The sequence below is a fragment of the Thunnus maccoyii genome, chromosome 20, assembly GCF_910596095.1.
Source record: "Thunnus maccoyii chromosome 20, fThuMac1.1, whole genome shotgun sequence".
NCBI lineage: Eukaryota > Metazoa > Chordata > Actinopteri > Scombriformes > Scombridae > Thunnus > Thunnus maccoyii.
This window is the reverse complement of record NC_056552.1, coordinates 10,389,094-10,417,041: the sequence shown is the minus strand read 5'-3', so window position 1 is coordinate 10,417,041 and position 27,948 is coordinate 10,389,094. Positions and strand designations below refer to the sequence as shown.

At 39.9% G+C, this 27,948-nt stretch overlaps 1 protein-coding gene across 3 annotated transcripts in view; it reads left to right on the top strand.

Moving 5' to 3' along the window:
* The window catches only part of dock1 (dedicator of cytokinesis 1), a 186,024-nt gene extending 158,295 nt beyond the window's left edge, over nucleotides 1-27,729 (top strand). For all 3 annotated transcript variants that reach the window (XM_042396800.1, XM_042396802.1, XM_042396801.1), the window contains exons 41-52: nucleotides 520-661; nucleotides 1,044-1,125; nucleotides 4,215-4,299; nucleotides 5,845-5,931; nucleotides 8,753-8,929; nucleotides 11,106-11,189; nucleotides 18,613-18,750; nucleotides 21,452-21,594; nucleotides 21,996-22,194; nucleotides 23,937-24,114; nucleotides 25,317-25,468; nucleotides 26,809-27,729. In XM_042396800.1, the coding sequence (XP_042252734.1) occupies nucleotides 520-661; nucleotides 1,044-1,125; nucleotides 4,215-4,299; nucleotides 5,845-5,931; nucleotides 8,753-8,929; nucleotides 11,106-11,189; nucleotides 18,613-18,750; nucleotides 21,452-21,594; nucleotides 21,996-22,194; nucleotides 23,937-24,114; nucleotides 25,317-25,468; nucleotides 26,809-26,904 (1,563 nt within the window). In that variant the 3' untranslated portion in view covers nucleotides 26,905-27,729. The remainder of the gene's footprint in view (nucleotides 1-519; nucleotides 662-1,043; nucleotides 1,126-4,214; nucleotides 4,300-5,844; nucleotides 5,932-8,752; nucleotides 8,930-11,105; nucleotides 11,190-18,612; nucleotides 18,751-21,451; nucleotides 21,595-21,995; nucleotides 22,195-23,936; nucleotides 24,115-25,316; nucleotides 25,469-26,808) is intronic.
* The last annotated feature ends 219 nt before the right edge of the window (nucleotides 27,730-27,948 follow it).

Genomic DNA, 27,948 nt, shown 5'->3' with positions numbered 1-27,948 from the left:
CTGTAGTTAGCAGCGGCTGATTGTGTTAGAGCCCTCAGCAAAGTGGTAGTGGCCATTTTCAGTCTGTCAGATCGCTAAAACAGAAGTCCTCCCCAAGCAAGCTCGCTCTGAACTCAGCTGGGATTGACTCATCACTGAATTGGTGCCAAGAACTTTCTGTCACCCTCATTTTCAAGTATTTAATATGGAGATTATGATAATGTATTTTAACCCAGCCACAGTATCGGGTCAAGTTGATGTACAAAGCAAAGCTGCTCTCATCCATGAGACTTTCTTTTAATATTACAATTTTGTCATTGTCCAATGTCTGTCCTTACTACCATCACTGAATGGATTTCAGCCACTGAATCTAATCTTCTTGTGAAATGGTCTACGAAATGACACCACATGCTTACTGTCAATGCTGCCATATTCGTGTGCCTCATGACCTCACTGTACGTCCAAAATTAGCACCAATTTGCATGATTTTGCACATGCCTCCATGTCCAAGGTCTCACTGTTTTCTTTATTGTCTTCCAGAACAAAATGTTCATCTACCGTGGGAAGGAGTACGAGCGCAGGGAGGACTTCGAAGCACGTCTCCTCACACAGTTTCCCAACGCAGAGAAGATGAAGACGACTACAGCACCCAGCGAGGACACAAAGAGTTCCTCTGGACAGTGTATCCTCAGCACAGATCATGGAATCAGTTTTAACAGAAGGGTTTTTTTAAATTGAGTTTTGAATGCCTTCATTACACAAAACGAAAACAGTATTTTTGTATGCTATGATGAAATACTTGCAGAGTAATTGTGTTGCTGACAATGTTTATATCATTATTAATACAAAATAATAACTCTTTGTTCGTTTTTAATTACCATTTTCTCAGAATCATTGATTTGGACAACAGAATTTTGTGAAATGATAAGACAGATCATATTTTTATTATTTGATTTGATTGAATGTCAATGAACAATGCTGAGTTGTGACTCAAGTCTAAGTCATTTTATTTCATTCTTTTGAGCTCACCTGTTCCATTTATTTCCTTAATGTTTCTGCTGAAGACATCCAGTGTTTCACTGTGAAACCCATTCTAGACCTGCCTGCCAAGTTCCAAAACAAGCCTGTCTCTGAACAAATAGTGAGGTAAGCAGGATATCCCCTACTCTGCACACATTCATTTCTCTACAATTTCAGAGTGTGTTTTTCAAAGTCAGACAGCGTGCATTTCAATCCACGTAGCCCAATTTACTTTCCCCAGTCAGTTGAAAACAATTTAGCGAGCTTGCAATGACATGCAAAAGTGCATTAGCATTTTTTTAGTGTGTAGTTTGTCTAGGACCACAGTGGGGAAGGTGATTAAATCTTGATGTAAATGTGTGTCTGTGTAGAATAAACAGCGGTTGACCTTCTTGTCGTTCTCGAGGTTATTAACTCGCACCAGCCATCTGCTATTAGTCATTGTGCCAAGTACAACATTGTTTTTCTGACATCATTAATACCTTTGTGTCGTGCCTTCCCCCTTGTTTGCCCAATCTGTACGCCAGCCATGCACTGCATCACTCAGCTGTGCAAATTCACTTTGATATGCCACCCAATGCATCAATGGACATAATTAAAAGAAGACATTTACTCGGAAAAACCTTTAGGCAAATATACCTGGGCACTGATTTTATCACAAGCCTGCAGCATTGGTCACATCCCCCTGCATTGATCCCTACAGCTGCCTGTTGGCTTGTTTGCCAACTGTGTCTGATTGGAATATGTAACTCTGTTAATAGCCTCGATTAGACAGCCGTGTTTAGAGAGTGATAGAGGACTTTTCCACACCACCCGTCTGTCTTTCTGTCTCCCTTCTCTGCCATCTCTGGTCTCTCCATTTCTTTCTCTAGCTCTTACCGTGCTGTCCCCAAATGTCTCTTTCTGTCTGTATCTGTCTATTTTTCTCTCATTTATTCCCTTTCATTTGATGCAAAACATAAACGGTGCATAGCAATGAGACTGAGCTGTTTGAGCCAAAGAGTCAAACAGCAGCAGGCAGAGCACACCCCCCTTCTGACCTTGCTTTGTCCAGACCATGATACTGCATCATCTCTAGCCCGCCAGCTAATGACATGTTAAAGGCTTAATTGGGGTAGCACAGCTGATTTAAAGCTGCTTTATTAATCTGTTTATTAGATCAGAAGCTCTTTTTTTTTTTTTCTTTTTTTTTTTTTAGGCTAATGCCACGCTCTCGCAGCTAATTTGGAATAGGTCTTATCACGCTCATTAAATAGTGTGTTGACCTTTTTTGCCCCGTTGCCCCTTTCACATTGTACATGAATAACCTGGGCTCATTGATTAGTAACAGCTCTATTCATTATTATGCTGACGACACAGTAATTTACTCATCGGCACCCTCTCTTGACAAAGCTTTGTTTAATTTAAAGGCAGATTTTTTGACTTTTCAAAAGGCCCTGATTTACTAAATCCAGATAAAACTAATTACATGCTCTTCACCAGATCCCAAAGGAAAAATCCACTAAGTTTTACTATTGGTACAAGATATTGGGCTCGTATTAAAAAAGTTCCATGTTTTAAGTATCTGGGTATCTGGTTAGATGAAAAATTATCTTTTAAAACTCATGTTGTGGAACTGACAAAGAAGCTTAAATTGGGTTTCCTTTTTTAGAAATAAGCACGGCCTCTCTTTTAGCAATAGGTTGCAGATTGTACAGGCAGCATTTTAATCAGTGTTTGACTATGCAGATGTAATTTACATGCATGCCACTGCCCATACCCTCAAGCCCCTTGATGCTGTGTATTACGGTTTTCTTAGATTTATTACAAGTGACAGTTTTAGAACCTATCATTGTATCCCCTGTGAGAAGGTGGGGTGGACATCACTAACCACTCGAAGGGAGTAACAGTGTCTCATTTGTATTTATGAAGCCATCTTAAATAAGCTACCATTTTATTTATCATCACTTTTAAGACTTCGAAGTATGGGATACCATACCCGTTCACAAGAATGCATTACCTTTGATATCCCTTATATAAATATAGAACCAGGGAGAAACTGCTTTCACCTACTGTGCTCCTCTTAGGTGGAATAAGATTCAGGACTCCAAGTTAGAAATGATTTTAACCCTATAACACTTTAAGATTCTGTTGGACAATGTTTTATATAATGAATACTCCTGTTTTTCTTAATGTGTCTGTTTTATACCTGTGTAGTTGTACTTATATTAGTCTTAAACTTTGTGTTCTTTTTGTAATTTATAAGTTATTTGTCTTGTGTTTGTGTTGTATTTATGTTTGGTATAAGATTGTTGGTTTTACACTTTTTACACTTCTGTTATATGACCTATTTTGGTTGTGTATTTGCCAGGCAAATAAAGGTTATCTATATATCTATCTTTGTGACCAAGCACAGAAGGGGAAATCTGATTTGGGATATAACATAAAACCTGAGCCCAATATTTTTGTGTAGTTAGTCACAACAGATTTGTTTGCTCTGTTAATTAACAAAACATTAAGTCTGTAGTAGTAAAAGAAAAAACTTGTAGTATCCCGTCTGCACACACTTATTTCTACTACTACAAAGTTAAAAGGGCAGTGGCTTTGAAACAGCACTGATTTGTTCCATATTTTGTTTATAATTGTTTGCTAATAAAGTCAAACCTTGCTCTTTGAACCATATGGCAAGGTTTTAGGAAGGGGAAATGCTCTATGAGGATAATAGATCTGTGCTCATTTGCCCAGGAGAGTGTCGATGTGGCTTCTGTTGGCAAGAGAGACAGATAGAAAGATGGAAAAAGAGCAAGTTATGTGTCTACGTGGGGGGACCATGAATGTGCCCAGACAGCTGCTCCCACAGACACTATGCAACACCATCATTTTCCTAGTGTGAAAAGTCTATTAACCTCATTTGGCAAAGTTCACCCCCGCTAGTCATGTGCCTCTGTCACATATGCTGCATCCTTTCAACATGTCTGACATGTCAGACTAACAAGGGGGCTTCCAGTGACGTGTGCGACCCAAAAATGAATTTTATTTTCCATGTAGATGAGACCATGCCTTATACAGCTAGTCAAAACCAACATGGTAAATGCCAAAGTTCCTGGCAGAGCAAGTCTTAGGGGGGGGACCTGTCCTGTGTGTGACCTGAAGCAAAGCAATCAACCTTTGAATCAAGTTGTAGATTGCCCATAACCCTTTTAATTTACTCAGGTGCTGATTTTCTCCCTCCCCAGCTTCTACACAGTAAATGAAGTCCATAAATTCCAGTATTCCAGGCCAGTGAGGAAGGGAGAGAAGGACCCTGACAACGAGTTCGCGGTAATTGTTGTCTTTTTTTTTTTCAACTTGACTTAGCTTGTCCCTATTCTCTTAAGGGGTTTATGTATTATTTATTTAAATGAATAATCAATTAAGTCAGTTTGTATTTCTAAAATTAACATGAAGGCTACTTGATATTTAACTATAATGTGGTACATTTAAGCTCTACAGTACATGTATGTATGTGTTATCAGGGCCCAACAGTAGATTTGAGAAATGGGTACCAGGAAGTTGCCATCCTACTTTTGTTTCCTAAAGTTGACAAAATACTTTTAATCATTTATATTTGGAGTAATAATGGTCCTCCATATTTATATCCAATATTTTGATAATAGAAAAATATTACCAAGATGGGTTAAACATATTATATAATATGGATTACATTTCTTTATTGTCTCACAAGCACAAGCACACGCACACTCACAGATTAACCACAAACACAGACTCACAGTTATACTCACATTGCAAAAAATGTACATTTGCAAGGTCATGTATTTAGTGGAGTAAATTAAAATAGGTAGAATAATGATCTCCAAGTCTGATTAAATGGTTTGTCATTCTTCTCTGATGTTGAGTTGCATCAAGTAAAGTAAAATTGAAAAGGGGTTTTCATTTTTAATTTAGTTTAGCCTTTTTTTTTTTTTGTTCAGGTTCAGCCATCTCTCTAACACTCTCTGTCTTGTAATTTAATATATGACACAGCTGGTTTATTGTTTAGTTTATACTCCACACATACTTTTAGTTGTTTTTAGCAGAGAAAAAACAGTTGCCAACAAGGACAACCAGACTAATTTAAATGGTTGACAGTCGCCCAAATCTAGCTCGGATTCTAATGAATATATTTTCTGCACAATATCCAGGCTGAAAATGACAGGGGCAACAGTTTAAACCCGTTCACGCTTTTCCTCAATGCGTTTACTTTGGCATCACCTCAGCAGAGCAAGATGATGTATTTAACTCATCTCAGACTTACTCTGTAATGTTGACAGACTGACTGGACTCAGACAGGGGTGATGGATACCTATTGCTGGACATATTTTTTTGTCAAATCTATCAAACATGTCAATATGCTAATATTTCCTCCTAAAAGTGCCACAGTAAGTGAGTAGAAAGTATGCTCTAAAGCTGATGCTCTTAATCATTCAATATGATTTTCTTCTCTCTTGACACACCGTTAGAAACTGTTTAAATGTTGAAACCCTCTTGCATGGGAAATCATCATCTCCTTTGGTGTAAAGGCTTAGAGTCATTATTTCAGCCCTGTGATGTATTAGAAGAGATTCCAGATTATTTGGGTGAGTGGGCCTTAATGAGCTGCCATTCAGACAGGGAGGTAGTTGACACCTCCTTCCCACCAAACCACCTTCATTACATCATCTCACTCTCATCCATGCAACAGCAGTCTTAAAGCTGGTTTAAATGTCATTTGGCACAAAAACAGCTGCAAATTGATCAGTTTAAAGTGCCCTGTCATGTCTTTAGTTTTCTGCACCGTTTTCCTTTTTTCAGAGTTCCAATTTATTTTATTTGTCATTTTGTTTACAGAACATGTGGATTGAGAGGACCACTTACTCAACAGCATACAAACTTCCTGGCATCCTGCGCTGGTTTGAAGTCAAGTCTGTTTCCACAGTGAGTATGAATCCAAAATATCCAGACTTCACAGCACTTGCAGACTTTGCAGGCACCTTTGAGGAAAGTGTGCGAGTGCAGAGGGCTGTCCAAATCCACAATTCATCAAGTCCACAGAGGCCCTGATGCGGGCATGGGGTGCAGATTTCACCAGTCTTTGCTTGGAAAATTACCCATAATCCTGCAGCGATAGGCTATAAATTGATGATGTAAGGAATACTACTAATTATTATTATCAATAATAAAAAAAAACAACGATGATGATGATAATTAGATTTTTTTTTCATTTTTTTTTTCATTTTTGTTGTGATTGTGATGTAGTGATGTATAAAGTACACACGGTCCTATAGGCTTAATAATGTGGATTTGTATGTTATAATCTGCTAAAGTAGATGGCCAAATGTTGGTTTTTGTCTGTCTACAATGTGAAGGTCATCAGTTGAGGATTCAATGTGAATATAATATTAGCAGTGTTTAGCAGTTCTTTTAAAAGGAAAATCTCCTTGAGCGTTCTGACCTTATTTGTTGAGTGTTAAGCTGCAGAGCTGCACATAACAGAACCATAAAGAACCGTTCAGAAAAACACTTTGAAATGAGTTACAGAGTCAGGAATTTTAATTTATATCTGTGGAAGTACTTGAGGTCTTCAGTCCTGTCTCAAAGCTCATTTTTATCAACTTGCGGCCCAGAACCCTCACAGACTTGGTGTGATGACAGTGAATATGTCAGGGTACCTACGACTGAAGTCCGCAAGGACTCCGTCCTCAAACCCAGAGGTTGGACATTTGGATTCAGTGTATGAAGAGCCTGTGTTCCAAGCAGGCCTCCTAATCAGTTGAGAATCTGCAGCCTTGCTTAGAGGCAATCGATATGATTTGTCCACTTAAGTGGTATAGACAGCCGTGTGGACACAGGCGTGCCACTCCCCGGACTAACGACAGGGCACGTTCGCTCTCTGCCAGAGGGCCCACATTGATTCACCAAGCACTCGTTAAAACCTGTTTCCACTGAAAATAGCTACACAGCACAAATACAACTAGATGAGAGTTCAGAACTCACTCGCTGTTGATTGATTTGACTACTGTTGATTAGAGGATGGTCTGTCTGCAACAAATTACTTCAGCGTTTACTGCTGCACTTGAAATGGGCACATTTCTCCTCTATCCCACTGAAACTGCATTAAATTTTACTATTTTAGCTCTATTGTTTTCAGTTAATTAAGATGCTGGTCCTGTGTCCTCATTTTAGGCTGAGATTTTGTCTGGTGGAAGGAATAGGGCCGCAACTAACGATTGTTTTCACTATCGATTAATCTGCCAATCATTTTCTCGATTAATCGATTCGTTGTTTTGTCTATGAAATGTCAGAAAATGGTGAAAATACCAAATGCTAGTCAAAATTTATGTCTTAAAATGTCATACTTTGTCCAAACAACCCTCCAAAACCCAAAGATATTCAGATAACTATCATGTATGGCAAAGAAAAGCATTAAATCATCACATCTGAAAAGCTAAAAGCAGCGAATTTAGGGGCATATTGCCTTAAAAAAATGACAAATGATTATTTGATTGACTAATCGTTGCAGCTCTAATGTGGAATACAGTAATGTAAGTTAGAGCATAAGAGCAGCTTACAGTATCAGTACACCTAAGACAACTGCCTCATCCTTTGTATCATTAGTTTGTCCCAAACAAATGCACTACTCTGCATAATTAGCCTGGTTAAGTATTCTGCGATCAATTACTGTTTGTTTGTCACTTTGATTAGTCACTTTCATGTCTGTGCTAGTGAAAAGTTTCAGAAAGGGGCGCTTTTCCCAGAGGTTATCTTCAGCCAGAGTGTTTTCCTACATTGTGCTCTCCCCTCATTCATGGCTGCCAAATAGCACCACATAACACCCACTCACCAGGCTGCTTGGGCATTTAGCTCACCATAATTGTCCTTCTGGTTGCTACATCCGTAGCACAATTATTTCACTACAAAGACCTGATCCCCCTAACTCCCGAGTCCATGTAGTGAAGTGTTATTCTCCATCGGCACACTAATTCAGAGCAGAGGCCTCTTCCTTCAGGCAGGGTTGGAACATACTGTCAGGAGCAGCTTGCCCTCCAGATGAGCCAGGGAGAGGCCAGGTCCCCCAGGTCAGACTCTCTATTTAAAGCTTAATGACTGGGCTGAGATTCACCAAGCTAAAGCCTTCCATCTGACAATGCTTTTTATCAAGCTGGCCTGAGACATACCGGCACAGATTGGAGATTTGTCTCCCTGGCACAACATCTTAATTTTTTTTGGCAGGGGCCTAAATCTGACATTTACGCAACAATCCACTCATCTTTCTTCTAAATTCTTACTAGCAAGCTGCAAGGAGGTGATTTTTTTTCATCCAAAGTAATGAGATTGCCCCCATGTGGAGTTTCCCAGATTGGGTTAGAATTTGCTTTCACACCGGTAGTGGATCTAATGACAGCATTTCCAAGTATTATATTCATCCTTCTCAGAATTGCCATCATATTTTGTTGACGTGGGAATTAAAATTCCCCTGCACCAACACACTATCCATCTTCATTTGACAGCTGCATGTTCATGTATGGGCACAGTGGAAAATGATTCATTGCTGCTCTATTCTACATGATTTATGTGTGTAGTTAAGGGTTGCTAAGCGCATCTTCAAATAACCTATCCTTAGTCGATGTACACAAAATGTTTCCACTTGATTGTTGGGATTATTACCGGAGACAGTAGTGATGTATGTGCATATATTGTATATACTGAAACAGGTGAATAAGTGCTGCGAATACTTGATGACACCTTCACTTCACAGGAGGAGATCAGTCCGCTGGAGAACGCCATGGAAACGATGCAGCTGGCCAACGAGAAGATCAGCAGCATGGTGCAGAAGCATCTTAACGACCCCAACCTTCCCATCAATCCTCTCTCCATGTTGCTGAACGGGATTGTGGACCCAGCTGTCATGGGGGGTTTTGCCAACTATGAGAAGGTAGTCAACTAGTTCTTTATTATTTATTCTCTTCCTATATTGTCTTAGCCTTTATACCTTATATATACTTCTATAACTCAACTTTACTTCCACAGAAACCTTAAATTACAGTTCAAAATTTTGGGAGACTTTTTGAGAGTTATATGAGAAGATTGATACCACTCTCATGTCTATCCGCTAAATAAGAAGGGAAATTCATAGACAATTAGCTTAGCTTAGCTCAGCTTAGTGTAAAGACGAGAAGTAGGAAACAGCTAACCTGTAAGGAAGCCAAGAATGGCCGTGCTTGCGTGTTATATATGAGAAAACAAAAGGCATATTTCCCAAGTTAAAGATTTTTGCTTTCTCAAGATCAGGGGATAATTATGGAGAACTCGAAAATGAGTGTCTGGTTCATTTGACCACATCCCTAATTCATCCCTAATTGTTTATAAAAGTAGTAAAGGGTCTCTATAACCCTTATTAAAAATGACTAATTATCTCCATATATATTTGTACATCCATGCACTGAGACAGTTTTTGGTAAATAACCTTAATTGAATAAAATATGACAGAAAACATCGAACAGATGACAGTGATGACAGTGGTGAGTTTGTCTTGCCCCAAATCCTTACATATAAAAACAATGTCAAAGTTTCCCAGCAGATGTCGCCATTCTGACTACATCATTCGAAACAATGAACTATTTTCAACACAATCGCTTCATATGATTCACTGCTTCAGAATGCTTCGTTTCATCACTAATGCTGGCATGGCACTCCTGAATCTGATCTCTGATAAAACATTATAAGTAATAAGAGGAAACGACCTTTTGTTTTCTCATGATAAAGGGTTGATTATCTTGTTATCTCGAGATAACGAAATAATTAACTTGTGATCTCGAGATAACGGCGTTAAAAAATGCATGACTCTCTGGAGCCTTGACGTCACTTCGGGGTTGCCAAGCAACCAGCAGAGACCGAGAAATAGCCCGACACATAACACCCTGTAAAATGACAACCTGCCACTTTTACACTTGAGTATTTGTATGGATTAAACAAACAAAGTATGTCAAATCGAGAGCTTTAGAGTTGCCAGCAGAAGGAATTTTGTTACGTTTGAACAGAGCCAGGCTAGCTGTTTCCTCCCGCTTCCAGTCTTTGTGCTAAGCTTGGGTAGCCATCTGCTGGCTTCAGCTTCATATTTAGCATACATATATGACAGTGGTGTCAATCTTCTCATCTCACTCTCTGAAAGAAACCAAAAAAGCTTTTTCTAAAATATCAAACTATTCTATTTTATATTCCTGAAAACGAAACATGAACATGTGCTTGTGGTATTTAGTTTTGCACATGTCCTGCACATATTAAAGCTGATAAGGTAATAATATGCTTCAGCAGCAATTTCTAATATATCAAACTATATTCAAAAATAATTCAGATGAACCATATTTTTGTCAGGTTTGATTTCATGCTGTGAAATAATCTTGAATCCAATCATAATCTCATGCATATTTCATATCAGAGAAGCTCTCATACCATCAGCCTTTTATCACTACACTTGTGACTACTCACTCATATATTGTTTTTCTCTTAACATCCTAGGTAATCATGAATCTGGTTTTGTTTGTTGTGACCCAGGCCTTTTTTTTCTTTTTAAAACATCAACATAATCTTCTTTGTATCCTGTTTTTCATCATTTCTTCAGTGATCTTACTGGTTTATGTGCTGCACGCTCTATTCACTGCAACACCATAGCGACTCATGTGGAAAAGGAAACTCTTTTTTTACCTTGTGCTTGATGATTAAAAAAAGTGATAGTCTGCTGGTTTCCCAGAATATATCGCTACGTGGAATGGATTCATATTGGTCTGTGGAAACGGTGCAGTGTGAGTCAGAGGAGGAGCGACGTGAATTCTTTGCCCTCAGGTCACTCCTTCATCTCAGTGAAATAGTTCAGGTGGTGGAGCAGAGACGGATGTCTTGACTAAATTTTTCTCATCTCATCAGCCTCTCCCGATGCGTTACTCCTTGACTCGTCAATTTTTTTTCTCCCCTGTTTCAACTTTTTCTATATCAAAAAACTTCTCGACATTTCAGATCACTCCTTCCTTCTTCCCCTGTACTTACTCCTCCTCTTCTTCCCTGCATACAAACATACGGTACTTACTCTATAATCTCCTCTCACTCCTCTGCAGGCCTTCTTCAATGACAAGTACATGCAGGAACACCCAGAGGACCTTGAAAAGATAGAGAAACTGAAGGACCTTATTGCCTGGCAGGTGAGACCGAAGCTCAGAATGGTCAAATGTATTGACTGTATGTGTCGATAAACTGTGCGTGCGATCTTAAAGCATCTGTCTGTCTCACCAAAGATGTCACGGTTCAAGAAAAATTAACCAGCTCATCACAAATGTCATGTCATATTCCATGGTATATTTTTTTCCATAGCACATGTAAAGAGCAGAAGGAGTTATCGCCCGCAGGCAGGCAAAATACTAAGCATGGATTAGATGGTATAGAGGAAATATGAGAATGTGAATTCATGCCACTTGGCCTTTCAACATAATTGAGCTTTCTTAAAGTGTGTAAATTACGTTCAGGCTATCCATTTAGCCTTTCAGGTGCTGGAATAGCAGCCTGTGTTTAAATGATTAGAGTCAAGTTATTTATTGGAATCAGCATCAGAAATTATAGAGTTATGGACCCTGCAGACACCAGGCAGTGTGTTTTGTCACCTGAAAGTCATTTATATACACAGTGGATCGTTTAAATGCTGGACAATACTTGTTCTGCTCTATATATTCTGACATTTATGTCTGAAATGTTGTCACTTTACTAAAGCACTGCTACTGCAAAAAAAAAAAAAAAAAAAAAAAGTCACTCTGAAAGGTTACAGCTGAAAATATAATATCGTTTGAAGAACTTGTGAGTGCACTGCCAAGAGTGTCCAATGACAGTAACTGAAGTGAGCAGGGGAGAAATGTGTTAGAGTTCAGTGGAGATAATAGCGAGGGAAAGTGCTGAACCAAACATTCTGAAGTTAAGGAGGATGCTCCACTGCGTGAAGAGACAGCGAGAGATCAGCATTGGCGGTTTTGCGAGCTCTGCACCCTCACTGAGCCTGAAGGAAGTGCACACACAGCAGACAAGAAATCGACACACATTGTTGGAATACATCACAACACACAGCTTACTATGAAACTCAACAGATCTTTAGCTCATTTGCAGCTCATCTTTGATTAATAAACTCCCGGCTATCTGTGCTTTCTAGAGGAATAAAGAGAACTTCCTCCCTTTGGGATTTTAGAAAGCTGCACTGTAGGTTTTCTGTTTTGTTTTGCTTTTTTTTATTACGCTCTCTCAACTCTTTAGCTCTTAACTACAGTTCATGTTAAAGGTAAAGTCAGTGATTCTAATCCAATACACTTTTTGTCAAATTTAGTGAATATATCCTCACGGTCCACTAGCTGTCCATTCTGTGTGTGCGCTGAAAAAAAAAGTCCTGTGCTTATACGCAGCACTGGCTCTGTAAATTGGCATGTAAACACAGTGGCTCAGAGCGAGCCACACAACGCTACTCCAGCCAACAGCAGGGGACGTTCATGCTTGTGCACAGGACAGGGAGAAGTCATCAGAGCAGCTGTCCGTGTGAGGACATGACAGTCTTTCGTCTCCAGCACCGGTTGGTGGGGGAGGGCTCGCAAACTGGAGAGAAAGAGGCCTCGGCCGATTCTCATAGGAAGCGTGTTCTCACAGCACAGATACGCTTCCATTTTACTAAATGTATCATTCCACACTGAATCTGAGACAGTCTCACGCAGACCCCCGCGTTTTTTTACGCTTCGAGTCTGTTTTTGTTTAGTGAAGCATAATCTGAGCAGTCAGCTGTTTAAATCACGCAAATATCCCGATGTATATGTGTAACTATCTTGGTTCAATTTCTGCTGTCACTCATTCTCTTTTGGTCGTCGCCTTGGCAAGGCCTATACATGAATTTTAGGGGCGGAGTTTCTGAAGGAGCACGAAGGGAGGGGTGTATTTGTTTGGGCGTTTGGTTAAAATATCATCAATCTTTATCTAGAATGACTGATTCTACCTTTAATACTTAGGAAGTCATGGTTTCCTGCCTTATGATTCACCTAGGAATTGAGCATAGATACAAGCAGTTTTTCTTCCTACTTCCTATCACTGGTTGCAAGGAAAAAGGAAGTTAATTGAATTTGCAATAGTTGTTCCCCTCCCCGTTGTTGGAAAATAGGTCATCTTTATGCTCTGCATCTCTGGTGGAACTCCTGAATCTAAAAACTTTTCTCCTTTTTTGTTTGTGAAACCTTTTGTCTTTATAAGGCACAGTGACTCACACAGAAATATGCATGTCTTATATTGGTTTTGACATTGAAGTCATAAAGTTTGATGTCATTCAAGATTTTGCACACATAGCTTAGCAGAAAGAAAAGCTTTTTTTTGCAAAAGTAAGACATTTTTTTTATAATTAATATTTTCCATATGAGTTGTGACACCAGTTTTTTCATATTCATTTTTTGAAGATATCCAAATAGCGAGTGGAAATGTTATAAATCACTGATTGAAGTAGAAGTTGACAAAGCAGATGAGGGTAACCTAAAAATAAATGTGTTTCTACTTCATCACTCCTGGAAAGAAGTGAATATAAAAAAATACATATCTGACAAGGTTGGAGTGTGCAACTGGATTTGGACTTATCAGTTATTTTTATATCCATCTTGAAGCAAAGGCACCAAACAATAACGTCTGTAGGTCGCTCTTTGTTCAAAGCTTTGTGTCAGTGGCAATGAAAGAATTCCATTTCAGCATCAATTTGAGATTTCAGTTGAATAAGATTGTGTCAGATATCACACTGCAAGTTTGAAATGATCCCCCACCCGCAATCCACAGTTCTAATTAGTGAGAACTCTGTTGTACATCCCAGTCATACCAGTATGAGATAAACGAAATGCTTTAGCTTGGCAACTGTGTCAGGTTAAAAAATGTCCTTCATGGCCTATTGACAAAGTGTTTGAAATCAAGGAGAGATGTATCTCCAGGCTACAAGACAATACTGAAGTTGTTGTTTGGTGTTGTTTTTTTTATTTTTTTTATCTCAGAGACATGTCAGAAAAAGCAGAAATGTGTTTTCTGAGCCCACGCCAAACATATACACAGGGAACTTTTTAAAGAGATGACTGAGGCAGAGCTGTTGATTTGAAATGGTATCAGCTGTCTCCTTGCCAGAACCAGCATGCTTGTTTATCTCACGTCTTGAATCTGTCTAAATGAGACAAATGAAGGCAAGCCCGCTCCAATGAACAAACTAAATGGGAAGAAATGAGCCAGCGTACACTGTTATTCTGAAATACTCATTGTCCGCATTTAGTAGGATAGGAAATGAGCGACTAGAAATCAGGAAATTAGGTATTGTAAAAAGTTCCAGTTAGTAAGTACAAGGTCTTTTACTGTGATGTCTCTGGTTATAATTAGCAAATATCCCAGACAGATGCCTAAATTAGTACCTAAAACTTCTCACTGCAGCATTATCCACTGTGGCTTAGCGATCAATAAATTGAATCAGACCTTTTCACCAGGGCATCAATGGCATTTTCACATGCATATAAACAGTAAGTCTTTTGATTAAGATTTTTTGCTTGGGCTTTTGGTGCCTTCATCTCATATAGAGTAGAGTCTGTCTGCTTACAAGTCTGTCAGACTCACCACCGGCTGTGTACATCTCCAAGACCTTTATGACCTTCATAAAAGGTCTTAATATGTCATCATAGCCTTAATACCAGGCATCTCAAAGGCAATGTGGCTGTCCCATCACCCCAGGGTGTGGCTCAGAAGTCTACTCACTGTGCATTAGAGAGGGATAGAGTGACAAGGTTCAGCTAAGAACAGTGGGCTCTGAGCGGCACTGCTGATATTAAACAGTATGCTATTTTGTTAAAACTGTTTAATATCAGCAGTGTCTCTGAGAGAGAGAGAGAGAGAGAGAGAGAGAGAGAGAGAGGGTAATTTGGTGTTAATGGTTAAATTTTAGGACATTTTACAGAAAAAGTGGTGCAATTTTGTACAAATTATAAGGCAGTTGGTTTAGTCGTTAAGTGCACACTCATTTATATTTGGGCTCTTACATAGTCGATCATTTGCAAGAATTCTTAGTTTAAACTCTTTAACAGTTCTTTAACTGACAGAAAATACTTCTTTTGCAATAGTAGTTTTGTGCGTCAAACCACATATTAGATATTAGATTATTTCTTAAAAACTCTGTAATGAGCTCATTTCCTAAAAATTAACCTTTAAATACCTGCAAATTACCCCAGGAAATTAGTATAAAATTAAAGGACCTCTAAAATAAAGCGTTGCCAACTTTTTTATGGGTTCATAATGTCCCAATTACTTACTCCACATTTAAAGCTGCATTAAATGGTTTCTGACCACTATGGGACTTAAAGACTCCAAAATGAACTGAAGAACTGAAGAAACCCAAGTCTGAGATGCTAGAAGCTTATCAAGTGTTTATAGATATTTTGTAAGGTCTCTGACACACAAGCGGACTGTCAGCTGTCAGGTGCCATAGGGCAACTCGCCAAGAATTTTTGAGTCTGGTGGCAGTGTTGGAACTAGTCAGTGGCTCTAATTGTCCCTTTTCGGTGGCCAGCTGATTGAGCATTTTGAATTGATAGCAGAGGCAGCTGGTGAGGGAGAGCTTGGTGTATCAGCACCCTTAGAAAATAATTTTCTATTTACACAACAAGCAGACACAGAACAACATGAGCATCCTGTTGTAGTCTTGTTTCTGGCCACCTGACCGATATCTAATCACTTTTGTTGCTCTGATTTGGTCCACCAACTCTTGAGAAAAATATCTGGTACTTCAGCTTTTGCATGCTCGACTCTAACAGCCAGGGAAGTTAAATTCGGGTGCACTCAGTTTGTCAGACCTGGTTTGCTAGATGTCTACAGTTTTATATTAAAGAGCTCAACCATAGATTTTGCCTGTGTGTCTTTTTTCATTATGCCTGTAAAAGAACTTGGCCTTTTTAATTCACTGTATCAGGCTGTTTATTCTAATATTAGTTTTTATTAGGAGTCCACCTTTTAAAGCTGGCACTGTAACGGTCACTGTGACATGACGCCTCGATAAAAGCTTTTTTAGTTGATGACGACTAAACAGAAACTCTGGCCTTGTCTCACCATCCCTGCTAGCATTTCAGTATCTCGCACCACACAAAAATTTCTATCTGGCACTCCAACTTTATGCTTTTCCCCTATAAAAAGAATTAAAAAAGAGCTATTTCCCAATCCATGCTACATACATGCAGTCTATACAGCGTACGTAATGTTTTGCAGTGTGCATTGTCACTCTTTTGTAAGTTAAACTTTTAGATATTTCATCTATGCTGGGGTTCTTAAAATCAGCCCCAGGGCTCCAGTGTCTAATTAGCTCATTTTAATATCTCTTACTCATATCCCAATCATAAACCAACCCTCTGCTGGAAAGCAAAAAAGTTGTAATTAAACTATTGAATATCGTGTGTGTGTGTGTGTGTGTGTTAGCAACCTAAGTGTCTCCCACAATTAGCTTATCTCCGTGCAGCCACCAAGCAGAATTCTGTTGCCATGCCGCCACTCAGTCGCACTCAATCATCCTAAGGTCTATAAAAAGATGTGGGTATCCTGGGAGACGTGAATCTTGCCTCAGCTTTTACTCTCACTATTTTTTTTTCTCCCCATTTTCTATCATTTTGTCCTTCTCACTCCTCTCTCTCTCTCTCCCCTTATTCTTACTCCTTACCCCCTTCCCCATCTGTTTTTCTTTTCCTTTGCTTTACCTCCTCTTTCTCAGCCTCCTTCTCCCCTCTCCTCTCCTCTCTTCTCTCTCTTCCAAGAGGTCCCAGCGGTGATGATGAAGGTGCTCAGTATCAGGGGAAATCCTTGCAGGGTGCCTGTAGCCTTCTCTCATTTATCTTCTTGTGCCATAGCTCTGGTTTTGTAGAACACAGCACAGTAACTAACATTCAGTGAGTGAAATACCCTAGATTTTTAGACACTATGATCCAATCCACAGTATCTCTTTTCACGCTGCTCTGCACACTGTGTGCTTCTCTTATATTAGTATGCTGTTTAATGTGTTAGTGCAGTGTATTGCGCATGGCTGAGACCCTATATAGATGTGTATTTCTGCATTAGTTATGTTTTGTTCCCCTGTTAATAAGCCCACCATGTGTTGAAATGTGTGTAAATAAAACATGCACCGAGATTATTACAAAAGGTTGCATCATGAAACTGAATTGGTGTTGTGTGTCAGCTGAGTGAAATAAATTCTTGCTGTTGTCTGCTGTGGAGGGGCAGTTTACCCTGAGCGCAAAGGAAGAAAGGCTTGCAGGCTCTATAGGGAATCAGAGGTTAACACACACACACACACACACACACACACACACACACAGTCTTCTCTGTACTTGCCCACCTATGCAAGATACTTCACACATTTCTTTGTACTCAGAGCAGATTCTTTGTTCCATTTGCTCAGGGCTTAGGTGAATTTGTTAGCTGTAAAAGCCCCTGTTTTTTAAGATGAGGCACAAGATGCACTCTGCTGTTTAGTGTTTCCTTGTTTTTCATGTGTGCAAATGCACCACTCTGACAGGGACCGATTAATATAAACGTTTGAATTAAATCCCCTCTAATGTGGTTTATTTTTTTTGTTTTTACTTATTCTTAAATGTAAAAAGCAGAAGCTGCTCTCCTTTCACCATTTAACAGTATTTCTCACTTATAGCAGGGAGACAGTCAGGGAATATTTTTTTTCAGTTGCCATGGGAAAGAAAATGGTCTGCTATTACCACAGCTGACTGTACCATCTTTACTGGTTTCTGGTGAGTTATTGTGCAATTCCTCGCTGCCTTACCACTTTCAAAGATGGTATGTTGCACTGCAACAGCAGGCGTTGAAGAAATAATAATAACTTTACCTGTGATTTCAACCAGCACTGGTGGAAAAATAATCACTCAAACGCTCGGTCCCTAAGGGATGACACTTCCTCCTCTTGCCAGATTTAGTCAGCAGAGCTTGCTGACACTGACTGTGGCACTGGGGTTTCCTAATTACTAGTTTTCAGCAGTTTCAGTCTCTCCCTCCTCCTTGCTCTCTCTGTCTCCCTCTCTATCCTTCTACCTGAGCTGCCTCAGTTATGTGTTTAGATTTTGTTATTCACCGGCTGCCTACAGTGTGAGAAGCAGCAGTGTGCCAGAAAAGATGCATTGCGTATTTATTTGCGTCAGAGGAGGGGGTGGAAAAACATCCACCACATACAGTACCTGCGTATACATGTAGTCTGTCTGTGTCATTGCCATGTCCATGTGTACATGTGTTGATGTCGGTGGTGGGAGTAAGGGGTGGGGATGTCATGGCAACAGCCTTCTCTAGTTGAATCAACTACCACCTGGATAAGGTTGCAGTGATATTCTCTCTCTGTGCACACACACTTTCTCACTGATGTACAATCACTGGTTATGCTGAGTATGCACAGCCAAGCCGCTGAAGGTCGGGTGTGTGTTTAATTAGATGTATTTGGTGCGACAGTAGCATATCCCTCTGATGAATGAAGAACCGACATGTAGCTAACCTCTCATGTCTCCAGGGTATATTGGATGAAGGTTTCTTACACCACTGTTTTCTTTTCTCCAGATCCCGCACCTTGCCGAAGGTGTTCGCATCCATGGAGAGAAGGTCACGGAGGCGCTGAGGCCTTTCCATGACCGCATGGAGGCCTGCTTCAAGCAACTGCGGGAGAAGGTGGAGAAACAATATGGGGTAAAGACCCTGGTAAGAGCTTTTATCAATTTGTGACCTTTCTTTTACAGGAAAAGTGCTTTGTAGTGAGCGAGATACATTTTCAGCAGGCTCTAATGGGAGCCATTTCTTTTATTTTGTTTTGCTGACAATTTTAGGAATTTTTTTTTTTTTTTTTTTTTTTTTGATGTGATGTTTCATAACATGTTATTATCATACCTTTTAAGATTTTTTTTATTTCAACCTCAGCAGAGATTACTTTGTGTTATCTGAAAATATTCATTCTTCAGTATTTTGAATGGTCGGTGTGTGGGCACAGGATGATATGAGACATTCCAGAGAGAAACAACTTCTGTCATTTCAAATAATTTATAAGAAAAATTATAATTCTTGGTTTGTTATTGGAAACTTGATTTCGAATCGCCTTTTTTCCATATCTATATGTAGAATGTGATGTACTATGCAAAGCTTTTATAATTACAGAAAACTTCTAATAACATCTAAAAACCACTCAGTCTTTTCTGACTTTCTCACAAGTTTAGACAGCAGTGAGGTATAGCTGTTAGAATAAGATGCAGATAAAATCGAGACGACCACTAGAACAATAAAACCATGTGGAGGATGTGTCCATGGTGACGTTTAAACTTCTTTTCTTCGTCGTACACCTTTGAAGTAGGTGAAATTGTGCCAGAAATCCCTATTCTGCTAACACACAAACATGGCACACAATGTAAAGATATCAGAAAGGAGCTTTGTTCTCTATTTGGATCTATTTTTCTGTGTGACAAAGCGCTGCCAAACTGTTTTAAAACTCAGTGTCTGAACCTGGTATAAAGATGATAAAATCTAGGCAAAGAAACATGATTAAACAAATACAAACAAACAACAACAAGGTCATGTTCCACTTAGAACATGTATGTCAGACTTGCGTTATAGTTTTAGCTGAAGTCAGCTCGTGTGTAGCGGTGGTGCTGCTGGGGACTACCCTCCCATCTCTCTCCTCCTTTACGGATTTAATTGTTGCTTGGCCATGCTTTTCCCTCAATCTTGCCTGAGGTAATGGGACCCTCGCTCAATTTAAAGGGAGAGGGTGGTGACCTTTCAAACGAGAGAAAAGCCATCACTTTCCAGGGTGTGATAATAAGGTTATCCTATCAGATGTGTGATAGCCCCTTTCTTCGCTTGAAAAGACTCTTTAAATGCAGAGGGGTTCATTGTTAGAGCTACTGTTACCAGATTTTTCTTTCAGCAGGGTCTTTTTATAGAAGCACTGAAAATAATAGTACCACCAGAGTTCTTTATTTTCCCCTCAATTAATGTTGCTGTGTGTGGAGCTCTATATTGTACATAGGCTTAGGGCAAACTGTGGATGACCTTCACTCTTACAGTTTATCTGTCCCTCATAAAATACCAGAGTGCTGAATCATATCCTGACCTGAATATATGTGAGTCTCCTGTAGGATCCCCCCCCTTTTGACACATAATAAAATGAGCACTTTTTCAAGTATCATGGTATTGGCAATTCACACTGCTAGAGGACATATACAGTATATATGATGAATAAGGTCTGAAAGCCTTTCCCAAGGACAGAATAGGGATGTCAAGAAAGGTTGTACTGTACTGCTCACCAAAGAAAATTTCATTCCTATATTAAATTATTTGTAGAGGTAAAAATGAACTTTGACTATATACTGTGACTATGTTATGATGAATGTAAGCAGCCAAAACCATGGCCCGGAGCTGTTGAAGCCAAAGCAGAAGTGTCTAAAACTTATGCACTACTAAAAATCTCTACATGCTGACTAAAAAATGACTGTATTTATTTTTGAAAGCCCCAAATTCCTTCTCATAGAACAAAATGGTTTTTTTTTTAATTTTATGTCTGAGTAGTTTCAATTTGACCTCTTAATATGTATCTTTGTAGCAATTTTAGACATGCTAATTGCATGGCTCGAAAGATGGAAATGTCAGTCCGCAAGCTTGGTCCAGAAATATATCTGAACTTTTGGATAGAATGCCATAAAATTTGGTACAGGCGTTCATGGTTCCCAGAGAATGAAACATGATTTTGGCAATCTGGTGCCACCACCAAGTCCCAGTTTGTTTGCATCTGGGTTCAATTGTTAACAAATCGCTCCAAATACTTAACACCACAAAAGTAGCTAATGTAGGTTATTTAAACAGTTTGACTACAAGGGTAGCAGTGGGGGCAACCATGTGTGAACACTCCCAAGTTAGAATAACAGGAGGTTTCCTTGTTCTTCTTCTGCCAACATTATGTGAATACAAGATACTTTGCGAATGTTAGCATGCTAACAAGCTAAACTCAGATGGTAACACCAGTTATTGGTTAAACATAACTACTGCCTGTAGACTCAGTTGTTTAAAAAATCATTCTTCCATTTAGGAGATATCCAAGCTTAAAGAGAAGTATTTTGAAGGGCGTGTTTGCTTGATTGACAGGAACCTCAGCCTATTATAATGCACTGCCCATCCATCTTCAGCCTCACCGTGGCCTCAATCAATTCAAGTACTTATGAGTGATGTGACAGGGGGCTGCAGTCTATGAATAAAGTATATATGAGAATGTGTACTCTGTGATTGTTTTTCACAGTACTCTGAGCACAAGTACCTGAACCTTAAGTAAAAATTCAAGAGATTTTCAAAGCATCAGAGTGTCTTAAGCTGAACTCTTTTTTTTTTTTTTTTTTGAATGTTTCTGTTTTTCTTTCAGCCGGCAGCAGATGAACGGCGGGGGCCTCGTCCTCACTCTATGGTGCGCTCCTTCACCATGCCTTCCTCCCAGAGGCCGCTGTCAGTGGCTTCAGTCACCTCCATTTCCTCTGACAACTCCCCCTCCAGGCCTGGCTCAGATGGGTAACATGTGGTTCACAATTCTTCAGGGCATAAAATGTCATACGTCCTCCTTGGCTTTTAGTTATTATATATGAGCAGTTTAGAAAAAAAAAATTGGATTATTGTCTCCCTGTCTCCATTGTCTCCCTAATGATCCCTGTTGTTAGATAAGTTGTTAGATGCTAGATGCTTATGGAGGGATACCTCAGCATCTTCTTTGGCGTGAGTCAGTATGTAACACCACATTCAAGGCTTATTTAAGGCTGCATTAAAATTAAGTAAGTATATAAGTGTGAGAGTGCAGTCCAACATTGTCCTGCATACTAAGCCTGTAAATGATTGATAAAGCTCCTTCAGGGTCAGAGACTAGGAAGGAGAAGAACATAGTTTGATTGGCTATTATCATACTATCTTTTATTCAGTTTTGCCCTGGAGCCCCTCCTGCCAAAGAAGCTGCACACCAAGTCTCAGGACAAGCTGGACCGGGATGAGCCCGAGAGGGAGCGCAAAGAGAAAAAGAAAGAGAAGAGGAACAGTAAGCACCAGGAGATCTTTGACAAAGAGATGAAGACTACGGAGATCCCACTGCAGCCCGCTGAAGCTGTTATACTTTCAGAGACGGTATTGAAAAAGTGACCTCTTTAAGGAATTTGTTCTCTTATGTTTTACTCTTCTTTTCTCCGTCCAATAGTAACTCTGCACTCTTCCTTTCCTTTCATTTATTTAATTAATTGATTAAACTTATTTTCCTGAGACATTCTGTACTCTCCTTTCTTCTCTCTCTCATACTTTATCCTACACAAGTCCAATGGAATTTGTTGTGGACATTCATGATTCACAAAGAGGAAATTAGAGGAGATGTTAAATGCAGAAAAGTGAGACAATGTAATTTGTGCAAAAATACATTATTGCAACAGGTTTCAAGTTTGCTGCTCTCCCTCAGGCAGCATCATGATGCTGCTTGCATCTTGGTGTTATCACTGATATGTCAAGGAAACCTTTTCCCACTGTTTCACGTGGATTCCTGGATATTCATGGTTCCTCAAGATGTTGGTGACCACTGACCACCAGCACATTTATGCTCTCAAAAAGCTAAATCCTCTCTATTTCTGACTTTCCAAGAGCCTCTCTGTTGCATGTCACAGTGAAATTTTTAAGTTTGTAGACAAAATAACTAACAGCAAGATTACTGAGAAATCTGCTGTGCATATTCATGATCCTCAGAGGATACACACTATTGAGCAAAGGAAGACCTCTGTTGAATTTGGTGCTTTGTAGTGACTAGCTGAAATCAGATTTTGACTTTTTAAGTCCCCATAGCACCAAGTCTCTAAGAAAAGTTATGAACATTGTATCTCAAGCATAGTCTTTATAATTTCAGTCTTTCACTTTGTCTTTATTTATTTTCTTCTACTTCCTCCTCTATATTTCACATGGCTCACATTTCTACCACTCCACAGCTCCCCCCAGTTGTCTTCCAACATTTTGTTTTATCTTCCCCCGTCTCTCTGCTGTGCTCATGTACCTCTTCACCACACTGTGTCCATTACAGCGGGGAGGTGTCACTGTGTTCTGCATGCCCAGTGGGAGTGCTCTCTGACTTTACATCATTAAAGATAAGGGTAGGAATGGGATCCAAAGGAAGCCCCTGGCAGTGGTGGAGCCGTCTGGCTTGTGATTGGGGAGCCTCCTGCCTCAGGGGTCAAGGGTAGGGCACCAAGGGGTCCCTGGTAGTTACCAAGCAGTGGAAGGATATAGTAGTTTCAGCTGAGGTTTTAATCAGGAGCACAAAAATAAAGAAATAGCTTTTTCACTCACTATACAAATTGCAGCTTTCTGTTTTTATGTCCGGGAAAAAAAACATCCCTGAATGAAGTGTGCTGTTATTTTCAGTGTTTCCCTCGTGGCTGAATGTTTGAGTTTGGCCAATTACAAAGTTGTTTGTTAATGTAGTCTACAGTGTGGAATAGCCCTGAGGACATATCTTTTCATATTCAAATTCCAGCCATAATAAAGCTTGGAGAATGCAGTCTTGCATGCAAACAATTATTTGTAACCACAAATAAGATATTGCAACCCAACGAGCACATTTATCTAAATGGTGTCTCCTTCAGGAATACAAATAGCCAACTTAATATGCGTGTAGATACACACGCAACAGTCCCAAAGGAGATGTGAAACTAATTTTCTCCTTTAAATGATCTTTTATTGATCTTCTGTTATATTTCATCATAGACTCAACTCATTTGCCACATAGTAAACTCTGTTCTCAGTACTCTTTTTATTGACTTGGTTTTAATTTGGCACTCGGTAATGACTCAATCCCTGAAAGCAGTTTTTGTTTGCTTGTTTGTTCACGACAGATCAGTCCCCTGCGGCCTCAGAGACCGAGGAGTCAAGTTCTCAACCAGCTGGGCGGAGACCGTCGGCTCTCCGTGTCCCCCGGGCCCCCTTCCTCTTCTTCCAACCCCTCTTCCTCACCGGGACCTCCACCCATCACACCCAGGAGCAAACCCTCCTTTAGCCTGCACACTGTTTCCAGTGAGAGCAATCTTATTTTACTCTCACTCCAATTCAAACACTTCAAACACACTCAAAGGATCTTTGGATTGGAGCTTCCACAATCTCTTAAGGCCCTCTCTGCCTCCCTCTGACTTTGTTTTACTTCTTGCATCACTGTTACCACATTCATTGGTACATGTGATGACGCCCAGTTAAATCTAAATCAGAGCACTATGTGTTTTATTAGCTTCACCTCTTTAAATGGCCATGCAAACATAACTGTCAGCACCCCGGATTTACTTCTAAATTTGTCTCTTTGTCACTTTGCTAGCTGCTAACACCAAGATCACACATAACGGGCTCAATGTGTTAACTCGCTCATCCAGGGTCTGCTATGGCTGCTTCAAAAATTTGAATCTTTGCGTCGTGATGTACAGTAGCACTATTTCAAATTCACATGCAACGCTTGTTCTATTAAAAGTAAAACATTTCCCAAACGTGAGATGCAGAGATGCAATTAATTACTCAGCTGTTTCACTGCAGTATCTTTAAGTCACAGGATTCTTGTATAACATCTGCAGTTTGTAGCAACTCAATGCTCATTGGATTAAAGGAGCACTCCATCAACTTAGAATTGCCCTTCTATAAAGTTGTAGAACTTGCGAGAGACGTGTGTTTAAAAAAAAGGAATGGTTACATCAATGTAGCAGAGGCAGAGATAACCTGACTTTTAGATGATTGTATTGGCCAAGCTCCAAAAACAGCGGATGCTACACTTCCTATAGTAAAACTCTAAAATCAGTGCAACTAAAGCTTCTTTTCATTAGATCCTCCCTGTCTCCAAGCCAAGATAACCCTAATGACATCATCAGGGTTGAGCATAAAAGTTCATGCTTGATCTTGAAAATAATAATTTTGTCTTAAGATCCACATAATAGCTTTTTGGTAGGTTCGCCAGAGCACCAGATTTTATTATACAACTAAGTAGTAACCCCCAAGACTGCTGAACTTATCTTGATGTGAAATCAGTGAAGTTCCCCTAAGTGTGCGTAGGAGTTTTTCTCTCTTATATTTTCTTTTACCTATTGTTTTTGTTGGTTTGTTTCTTTAAAACACACAGCTAGTCTTAATGATTGAGATTTCCCAGAAGAAGTGCATGTGATGGGTCCCAGCCATACTGTTTAAGAAATACTTATGTAGTTTGATGATGAATGTGAGCTGATGAGCGCCCTCTTGCACAGATCTGGAGCTGAACGGGATGGGATGCTCTGACAAAGGTGAAACCCCTCCTCCGCTGCCTGTGAAAGGCAGCACGGCTGATTACGGCAACCTGCTAGATAATCAAGACTTGACGAGTCCCTCGACGCCTCCACCACCCCCGCCACATCAAAGGGTAAGTGTTTTAATTAGGGCTGAGAGGAGCTCCTTAATGATGCATGGCACTTATAATGAAACGAGAGGCCACTACACACACTTGACATTCGGGTCAACCTCCACTATCCCTTACCCCTGTACGAGCTGCGCTAATGTGCGTACATTCATGTCTGTGCATGCGCACGCGTGTTTTACACTGCATTTATGCGTCATTTTTGTAATGTGTGTCACAGAAGAGTGTAGGCATCAGTCAGTTAGCAGCAAGGGCCTACACCCGCCTGTCCACCCCGCTGTTATTTATACTCGTTCCCCTCAGCCGGCCCAGCACTCAGACGTGATTGATTGGATGATTACTTTACCTCTCACATCCATCAGGAGCTCTCCCGCTGTTAATCAGTGGCTCGCCTCTCCACACTGACCGACGTCTATGCTAGCCATCCTCTCGCCTCGCCACTCCGTTAACTAATCTTATTTATCCTCTGTCACGGCGCGTGGACAGGTAGTAAAACGGAGCCTCTGCACACAGTGTGGCAGCAGGCTGACAGTAATGTAGTGAGAGCAGATGTTCAGAGGCTGAGTGACAGCCACTCTTCATTTACAGTCCTTGATGGAGGCAGAGGTGAGGTCATTCACAAGCATTACTCCTTGTCTGTTGTCTTTGTGGTGAGAGATTTAGGTAGGGCATGCAGGTGGATGAAAAACCTCATGTTAGACATTTTCTATCTGGATTGAATAATTACATAAGTCAAGATACTAGAATCCTCATTTTCCTTCTACCTGTGATAACAAGATGTTCAGCTAATATTGTCTATAGGCCCCATAGTTCCTTAACCGATCATGATCAAATACAACATGTTTCCCTGCGGTATGACTGATGTCAACAGTATTAGAGGACATGAATAAGTTAAATTCATGTGTCTAGTGTTCAGGCCAGGATCAGGCCAGAACGTGGCCAGTGTGTCACCAAGTTTCGCGTCAGACTTCTAATGAGGGCCAGACAGAAAGACAAGCCAGTCAGAATTGCTTAGTTTGACAATGCTTGCAGCGTTGCTCCATGAAGCCATTGTTGTTGATATTCCTGATTCAAAAGGTCTGTCTCTGGTCCTTCCTGCCCAGTCCACTCAGCACACATATGCAGATTTCAAGTTCTTGGCTGCAGGAATTTAAGGCACCATGGTCATCTTATGTGACAGAATAACCATCTGAAAAGACACAAATGTTGTGTTGTATTAAAAAAAAACCTGCCAATTGAAATTGAATTTTGGTGATAGGGCAACCCTTATGTTGACATTTTGACTCGCGATAAAGTTGTCTTTACTTGTCAAAACTGAGATTTCAAGGTGACTGTTTTGTTTGCAGCACGTACCACCTCCCTTGCCTAGCAAGACCCCTCCTCCACCTCCTCCCAAGACCACCAGGAAACAGGCCTCCATCGATTCAGGAATTGTACAGTGAACAAAGACGCTGACAGTAGGACCAAACAACACACTGACAACGCAACAAAAACGACATCAACAGTAACCACTTTCCCCTGAAAAGTGGTTGTTTTTACCCACACATTCCTCGCTCCCTGTCCCAGCTTGACAAGATGAATACCTCACTGCGGCCCGCCCCCTCTTATCATCTTTTTTTTTTTTTTTTTTTTTTTTTTTTTTCATTTTTGTTTTGCCTTCAGTTTGAAGATGATGCAGTCTGCAACAGGGAGCATGTTGCACAGATGAGTAGTCACTGAATTTGTAGATGCTGTCTATGACAGACCATGCCACTTCAAGACTTGACATGACATGAGATTGTGTTCAGACAGATAAGCTTGGACCAACAGCTTTCCAATATTCACCCACTCTTCAAGTATATGACAGCATATAGCTCATTAAAACATAAATCCTCTCTCTTTTATTCATACTCCCACTATGTACAGAGGTTTGTATATATGATTTTATTTTATTTCGTTTCAGGTTTTTGTATGTGATTTGATCATGACTCTTTTTGTATTAACGTATCATTAGATTAAGTGGCATTTATATGAAACAAAAAAGGGCTTGTAGGTTTTGAATTGACAGGGACTTTAAAGAGTTGGTATGTAAAAGCCTATCGTGGATTTTATTGGTAAAAGTTTGGAGTGCACATACAACTAACTCCTACCACATTATCATTGTTCAGACCTTGTCCTAGATTGCTGTAACCTTGGATTTCAATAATATTGACTGTTCCCAATTCACTACTGACATGACTTCTGAATAAACTTTCAAATGTATGTATTTTTAAAAAAAAAAAAAAAAAAGAAAAAAGATGTCTGCCTCATTATTTTGTCTACAGCGAGAGGTGCTGAAAATAGATGTGAGTGTTTTGCACAGTTCTGAAATCCAAAACAAACAGGCAATCTGTACGTATTTCCTCGTTTCAACTAAACACCGAGCAACAAAGCTTTCTTGCCTGCTTGATTGACAGCCATCACAACACTGCCACTTCATTATCAACACACACAAGAGCTTTATACGT